The 7,864-nt window shown below is 55.3% G+C and overlaps 2 protein-coding genes across 2 annotated transcripts in view; both read right to left on the bottom strand.

The window, feature by feature from the left end:
• Window positions 1-950, bottom strand: part of LOC107183925 — an 18,669-nt gene extending 17,719 nt beyond the window's left edge. Inside the window, exons 1-2 of the mRNA XM_015567214.1 lie at window positions 913-950; window positions 499-773 (exon numbers count right to left, since the gene is read on the bottom strand). Of these exons, the coding sequence (XP_015422700.1) occupies window positions 499-773; window positions 913-950 (313 nt within the window). The remainder of the gene's footprint in view (window positions 1-498; window positions 774-912) is intronic.
• Window positions 951-6,576: 5,626 nt separating this feature from the next.
• The window catches only part of SNRPD3 (small nuclear ribonucleoprotein D3 polypeptide), a 7,010-nt gene continuing 5,722 nt past the window's right edge, over window positions 6,577-7,864 (bottom strand). Inside the window, exon 3 of the mRNA XM_006768744.2 lies at window positions 6,577-6,803. Coding sequence (XP_006768807.1) covers window positions 6,742-6,803 — 62 coding nt within the window. The 3' untranslated portion in view covers window positions 6,577-6,741. The remainder of the gene's footprint in view (window positions 6,804-7,864) is intronic.

Here is a 7,864-nt window from a genome sequence, read left to right as displayed (position 1 = left end):
TGAGGAGAGGAGGTGCCGGTCCCGGGACCAGGCCGGGGGCTCCCCGTCTGTGCTGCCCCCCGGCCCCCGGTCCCCGGTCCACACTCTCCCAGGGCCCCGATGGAGGGGGTGGAGGGGTGTGGAGCTCCTGTCAGCCCAGCTCTGCTCCTGACTGGCTGTGAGCCCTGCCAGCCGCCCCCTCCATGCCTGGTCTGTCCTTTCTCCGGGGTCTGGCCCCGCCCAGGCCACCTTGCCCAGGGCCCGGGGGCCACAGAAGCACCTCACTGTGTCCGCACCTGGGGCAGGGGCTGAGGGTGGGAAAGCAAAGTGGGAGGAGGAAGGGGCCGGTGGCCAGGCTGGGAATGGGGAGCCGGCCCTGGGCCCGGCAGGCTGATAAGCCCGCTGCCACCCAGGCAGCCCAGCTCCGGTGCCTCCTGCTGGAGCGATGCCAGCTCCCTGCTGCCCTCCCCTGGCCCCCTCAATCCCTGCCCACCACTGGCCCGGATTCAGCCCACGAACCTGAGTGTCCCCTCTCGGCGAGATTCCCCCAGGACGGTGCGAGGACCTGGGCTGGTGTCGCGGGCGGGCGGGCGGCTCTGGGAGAATCCAGGCGGCGGCAGCTGGTCTCAATCTCCCCGCCTCTTGGATGGAGACACTCGATGGAACAGCCGAGCTGGAGCACGAAGTGAAGCGGCCCAGAAGAGGGCTGGCCTTGCTGCCGCAGGTATCCCAGCCCTTCCGGGCCTCGCCCCCTCCCCCCGGCTCCCCCACAGGCAGGGACACTCGGGAGGGGGCTGTGACTCAGGGCCCAGTGGGCAGAGTGACTGCCGGACGCTCAGCCCACGTTCCAGGCGGAGGAGGCGGCAGGTGGGCCTCCCTCGGGCCAGTCCTGCCCGGCCCAGTGTGGAGGCAGCCGGCCACGCCACCTCCCACCCGCCGGCGGTGTGGTCCTCTCGAGGCCGGTCCCTCATCTTGGGAACCGGGTACACCAGGCCCCCCCTCGTCCCACTGGGTGGAGCGAGGATGACATCAGGTTTGGACAGCGCCTGCCATGTGGGGGGCACAGGGCTCGGCCGGGTCAGGAGGGCCTCCGCCCAGGGATCCCCGGGTGACGGTGGCAGGAGCCCAGACCTCTGGGAGGAGGCAGCGGCAGGGCTGAAGCCGTTCTCGGGGCCAGGCGCTGTCCGATGGCCTCGGGCGCCTTCAGTTCTCTGGGCTGGAAGGAGGTGTGGGCCTACTATCACCCCCGTTCTGGGGACGGGTGGACCGAGACGGGGAGAGGTGAGGCCATGTGTCCAAGGTCAGAGTCTAGAACTGGAGGGGCTGGGATGTGAGCTACGCTGCCTGGCGTCAGCCTGCCATGCCTAACCCGGTGTGATTGCCTCTCTCCCAGCCGACCCGGCCCAGGAGTCACCGGATTCCTGAGCAGGCCACTTCCCTGGAGGCCACTTCCCGTGGTCAGGAGGCCACCGCAAGGGCCTCCTGTGGCCGGGAGCAGACCTCCGGGTGCGGCCCCTGGAGAGACACCAGTCAGGCCCTTCCCGGGCCTCAGTTTCCTTGTATGCAGAATGGGTGGGAGGAGGATGGCGAGGACGCGGGCTCTGCCCTCTTCCAGGATCGAAAGGGAATAACGAAGAATGGGCTTGGGAGCACGTCCCTCAGGGGCTGAGCGTCACGGTTCGATTCCCAGTCAGGGCACAGGCCCAGGTTTCAAGCTCAATCCCCAGTCGGGGGCGTGCAGGAGGCAGCCGATCCATAATTCTCTCTCATCATTGATGTTTCTATCTCTCTTTCTCTCTGAAATCAATACAAATAAATTTAAAAAATAAAATCAATTAAAAATATTTAAAAGATGTTTTTTCCAGATATTGAATTCAAGATCTATATATATTTTTAATTATTACTGAGGGAAAGACAGAAACATCGATGTGAGAGAAACACATTGATTGATTGCCTCCTGCCCTCAGGGCCCGGGCCAGGGAGGATCCTGCAACCGAGGTACGTGCCCTTGACTGGAATTGAACCTGGGACACTTCGGTCCACAAGCTGACACTGTATCCACTGAGCCACACCGGCCAGGACTGGATATTTATTAATCAATAATTTAAAGATGTTGCTTCACTTCCTTCGCGCTTGCATGATTCTCAGCGAGACATGCCATCCTTGTCTTAGCTTCTTTGATGATAACCTTTCTTTTTTTCTCTTCACCGCTGGTTTTGAGCGATGCCTCAGTATCGTTTTCTTCATGCTTTTTCTCCTTGGAGTTCGTTTAGCTTCTTGGATCTGTGGGTTTATACTTTTCATCGAATTTGGGAAGTTTTGGGCCCGTATTTCTTCAAATAACTTTTCTGCCCCCCTCATTGCCTCTCTTGAGGGGACTCCAGCTACCCATACACGAGGCCCTTGAAGTTGCCCCATAGCCTTTCCTTTCCGGATTCTTTTTTTCTTGTTTCATTTTAGTTTCTATAGCCAAGCCTTCAAGTTCACTCGCCTCTTCTGCGCTGTCTCCTCTGCTGTGAACCCAGCTATAGAAGTTCATGGGAAGGTTTTTCTTCTCTCTTCTTCCTCCTCCACCTCCTCCTTTCTCTTTAAATCTTCCATCTCACTACCTAACTTTTTGAATTTATAAACAGTTACAATGTTTTGATGTCCTTTTCTGCTAATTCTGACATCTGCGCCAGTTTTAAATGTTTTCATTACTCTCATCCTGGGCTGTGCTCCTTGCCTGCTTGGTCATCTCTGATTGGATGCCAGACATTGTGGATTTTACCTTGAGGGCGCCAGCTCCTTTTATATCCTCACAAATCTTTTTGAGTGTTGCTCCAGGATACGGCCTATTGGCCTGGAAATACTTTGACTCTTTCAAGTCTTATTTTTATGAATTGTTAGGCACGTCCAGAGCAGTCCTCAGTTGAGGGCTAATTATACCTCACTGATGAGGCAAGACTTTCCTGAAAACTGGTACAGGGTGTCCCATGCAAATACTGCCTTTATAATTACTCAACGTGTGTGAATACATTTTTGGGACACGCTATATTAATATTTTTTTACATTTAACTATTATTTTTTTAATACACACCTGAGGATATTTTTCTATTGATTTTTAGAGAATGGAAGAGAGAGGGAAAGATTGACGTGAGAGAAACATCGATTGGTTGGCTCCTGCATGAGCCACCGACCAGGGCCTGGGCCGGGGCCGAGTCTGCAACCCAGAATCGAACCCAGGATCCTTCGGTCTGCAGGCCGGCATTCTACCCACTGAGCCAAACCAGCTAGGGCATACATGTAATGTTTATTTGTATGAAGTTTTGACATCTTGGGGCCTAGCTAAACCTGGAGAGACTGCCTCTCCCAGAGTTGGTTAATTCCTGAGAGATAGTAAACCACGTGCCCGTGAGTAGGACACTCATGTGCACATTAACGAATCAGTCTGCCCCCCACCCTCCTGTGACTCTCACACCGCATGCCTCTATTTTCCCTGCCCTCAAGCCACCTGGGCCAGGCGCAGGGAACCGGGGACACCCCAACAGCCAGAGCCCTCTGCATGCACTCAAAATACCCGATTCTACATTTGCTCAGAACTCCCACCCTGCCTCACCCCTTCCTTCTGTGGAAACCACAGCACTAACTCCGGGCCATGCTCTCCCCTCACCCCCGTCTCCTGCCACACCCTGTGTATCCCAGGAGGCCCGCGTGGAATGGTCTGCTCCCTCCTCTTGGGAACTACAAGTATGCACTGCTTGTCGGGAGTTGTCTCTGTCTGTCGCCTCACCACAGCTGATTAACAAGAAGTCCTCGGTACGGGTTAGAAGAGAAACTACCTCTACCCAATCTCCGGTCTGGCTGGGAGGAGGGGCCATTCCAGCTCAGCTTGCTGCCAGGCACCGTCCTAACCCTTTCCACGGCTCGCGCCCAAGCCTCGGTTAGTGTCCGTGGATGAAGAATGGGGTCCCAAGGAAAGTCATCTAACAAGGTGACCTGATCCCAAGTTCCTAACTGGGCAGGTCACTATGCGTAGCCACACTCCAGGGCCATGACTTCTTCAAACGATTTTTAAAAAATATATTTTTATCGATTCCAGAGAGGAAGGGAGAGGGAGAACATCAACGATGAGAGAGAATTCTGGATCGGCTGCCTCCTGCATGCCCCCTACAGGGGACCCAGCCGCAACCCAGGCCTGTGCCCTTGATAGGAATTGAACCAGGACCTCCTGGTTCATAGGTCAACAATCAACCAGAGCCACGCCAGCCAGGCTAAAAAATTCCACATTTTTTACTGGGAACATTTAATTAGAAACAAAACTCGAGAACCCCCTTCACTTTCAGGACATCCGTAGGGAGACAACTAAGGTTTGCCGTGTAGAGCCGTGCATGGCTGGCACTCCCGCCCGCTTTCCAGGGTGAACCCTGCCCGAAGCCCGCTTTTCAGATTCTGGGTGCAACTCACTGCTAAGTGTAATGGGTGCTAGCTTACAGTCAAGTGTAACTTATGCAGTAGTTTCTCACACACACACACACACACACACACTCGAGCCCAGGGCCCCATACACGGACTCAGGATCACCCAGCTGGTAGCAGGGTTAGTGCTTAGAATGCAGATTCCCGAGCCCCCTCTAGTCCAACTAACCACCATTCCTAGGGTGGGGCCTTGGAATTTTTTTTTGAATCCACTATTTTTAAAATCTTTGTTGAAAGTATTACATAGATCCTCCCCCCCACCCCCCAAAACCACTTCTAGCCGGCTCCCGTCCCACCCTCCAGGCCCTCACCACCCGCTGCCTGTGTCCATGGGTAATGCCTAGATGCAGACAAGTTCACTGGGGGATCTCCTCCCGCCCCCTCCCCTGCCTTCCCTGAGGTTCCAGTCTGCTCTGCTGTCTCTGGGGGAATCTTCATTTCCAACAGGACGCCCAGCTGGTGATGGAAACCACTGCTCCCACTTGCCACACTCACACCCAGGCTTCACGGCCAAATAACCCGTCTGCACAAGGCGACCAGCACAGAAGCCACGCAGCCGACGCGGGGGCTGGGGCGTCACTTCTACCCAAGAGAACTCAGGGAGAAAGACTCTACAGAGAAACTCAAGGGACAAGTTTTTCTGACCAGAAACAATACGTTCATTCTTGGTCAAATCTAAAACAACTCCACGTGGGGAGTAAGTTCATCGGAGATGCCCCACCCAGGAACCCCTCCCCTGGAGCGGTGCCGCTTCACGGAGCCACCAGGCAGGTCGTCACGAGTGGGAGGAGCTGGAGCAAGACGCAGCGGCTGCTCTGGTGGTGTCTGAAGCCTTACTTGACATGCCTGTGTACCTGCCCGACCTCACCAAGGCTGGCTCCTTAAGAGGGTGTTGGTGGTTCTTTAATTTAAGAGAGGAGAGAGAAAACACGATTTGCTGGTTCACACATTTATGCATTCACTGGTTCTTTGTGTTTTCTTCCCAATTATTTTGAGAGAAAGGGAGAAACGTTGATGTCAGAGTGCAACGTTGGTCAGCCGCCTCCTGCACGGCCCCCCACGCGATGAGGCCTGCAACCCGGGCATGCGCCGACCGGGAATGGAACTGGCACCTTTTGGTGTACAGGATGCTCCACCAAACGAGCCACACCGGCCAGGGCTACTGGCTGATTCTTGCATGTGCCCCGACCAGGGGCCGAACCGCCACCTGGATGTATCAAGACAACACGCTAACCCAGTGGTCGCCAGGCTGTCAGACCTCACGGTGCACTGGTTGGCATCGCTGCTCTAACCACCCGAGCGACCGGCCAGGGCTGCCCCTTCGGGCGCTGTATTACAGGAATTATAAAGAGGCTGTTACCTCTTGGCAGTGTCCTGAGGGTGAAGCGAGACTTGAGAAAACCCGTCTGAAGCCAGCGGAACAGATGCGCTGGACTGGCTCCCTCTTCCATCACCTGAACACTGAGTGCAGCGGGCGATGTGCCACGGGCCAATCACGACCGGCAGCAGGGGCTCTGCTGTCGCTCATCCTTGACTGAGCCCCTGGCAAGACCTTTCAGCCTGACTCCTGCCAAAGCTTTCCCCATTTCCGTGTCGGTCAGTTTTTTGCTTTGCCTGCCCTACCCTCTACCTTTGTGACACCGAAAGCTGTGGTTGTGCCAATCAATGGGGAGATGCTCTGATAAACGCCCAAGAATCCGTCCCCACAAACCTGCTTACAAAGCCAGGAGGGGAGCCATAGATGGTCACTACGGTTCTTTGAATTACCTTTTAATATTAGACGACTCCCGCCAAATGCGAAGTCACCAGGGTTTCCAGGCTCAGAGGTCAGAGGACTGGACTGTATCAAGGGCCAGGACCACCCATATGGTGTTTTTCAAGCTGAATTGATGACGTTTCCATAAAGGTGACCTGAACACAGCACCACGCAACGCCCATGTCTGCAGATAAAACGAGAGCCTGTGCGCTCGCTGAGGGCTTAGCCAGCCAACTGGCCTGGGACAGCACTTTCAACTTTTATCAAGAACTGTGCTGCTTCAAAGTCCTGGCCGGGTCCCAGGAGACCTTCCAGGGTGTCGGAGTTTAACCTGCTGCCAAAGCAAACAGAACGCCAAACTCCAAAATGAACACACAATCCGCATTTTCACAAAAAGAAAAAACAGCCACCATCTTTATTTAGTTGAATATTTCTCCTGATCTAAAAAGAAAGATGTCAAGAGAACAGCGAGGACCATACACAGAGCACACACGCCAGCGAACCCAGAGGACCTGCAGGGACAAGGGCACAGCTCCGAGCAGCGGACACTTATCTTCGCTTCTGGAAGATGTTCCCGCGCCCCATTCCACGTCCTCTTCCTCTCGCGGCCACTAGAAGGGGGGGGGGAGAGGACCAGTCCGGTCAGCATGGCAGCGAGTGCTCGTGCCCAGGGAGGGCTTGAAAGGCCACCTGGCCCCACACCACGCTCGCTCCCATCGCCTTTCACGAAGGAAAATGGGAACCAGAGGACAAGCATTGACACGGAGCGTCCGAGCGGCAGCCGGCACCGCTCTCCCCAAGAGGCTGACGGGCAGAGCCCCGAGAGCAAAGGTCCTGTGGGGAGCAAGTCTGAGAACCACGGAAAGACGAATGCCCAGAGCTGGCCTAGTGCAGGCTCATGAAACAGGGCAGATGCATTTAGTTCACACATAAAATGTGGGAACAACAACAGTTAAATGTTAACATCTGTTAAATCTGGGTGAGGGGTTTCATTGTCCTTCGAGCGATTCTGCTTGTACAAAAGGTCTTCCAATAGCGACACAAAAAGAAAACAAACTCACAGAAAACACAACCATACAAGGGGTACAGGAGCCTGTTGCTCTGTGACTACGGGTCTCGGGGAGCCAGGGGCTCCAAGGGACGGGGAAAATATTCTCATGTCTACAAACTGGAACCGCACTCTCTCCGCCTAGAGCAGTGGTTCTCAACCTTGGCTGCCATTAGAATCACCTGGGAATCTTTTTAAAACCCTGATCTCTGGGCTTCATCCTCCAGAAATTCTGTTTCTTTGTTACTAATGTTGTGGCCCTACCCCATAACAAAGAAACAGAATTTCTGGAGGAGGAGGCCCAGAAATCAGGATTTTAAAAAGATTCCCGGGTGATTCTAATGTGCAGCCAAGGTTGAGAACCACTGGCTTAGAGCCTGGAGCTGCCCTGACGGGGGAGGGAAGCCACCTGAGAACCAGCCACATGCTGACAGCACCAGGGCAAGGGCTCGGAAAGGCACAGGTGGCTCCGGCGGAAGCCAGCGGACCTGGGCGGCTCACTGCCACCTGCCTCCTGGTGCAGAGCCACTGGCCCCGCCTTTGGCTGGAGATGGTGCAGTCACAGTGACAATGAGCGTGCGCTCCCGGGAGAGCAGGGGAGCCGCAGTCCCAGCGGAAGCTGGC

Source organism: Myotis davidii, unplaced genomic scaffold (assembly GCF_000327345.1).
Source record: "Myotis davidii unplaced genomic scaffold, ASM32734v1 scaffold43, whole genome shotgun sequence".
In the NCBI taxonomy this organism is placed as follows: Eukaryota; Metazoa; Chordata; class Mammalia; order Chiroptera; family Vespertilionidae; genus Myotis; species Myotis davidii.
The sequence above is the reverse complement of the archived record's forward strand: the minus strand, read 5'-3'. Positions and strand labels throughout refer to the sequence as shown.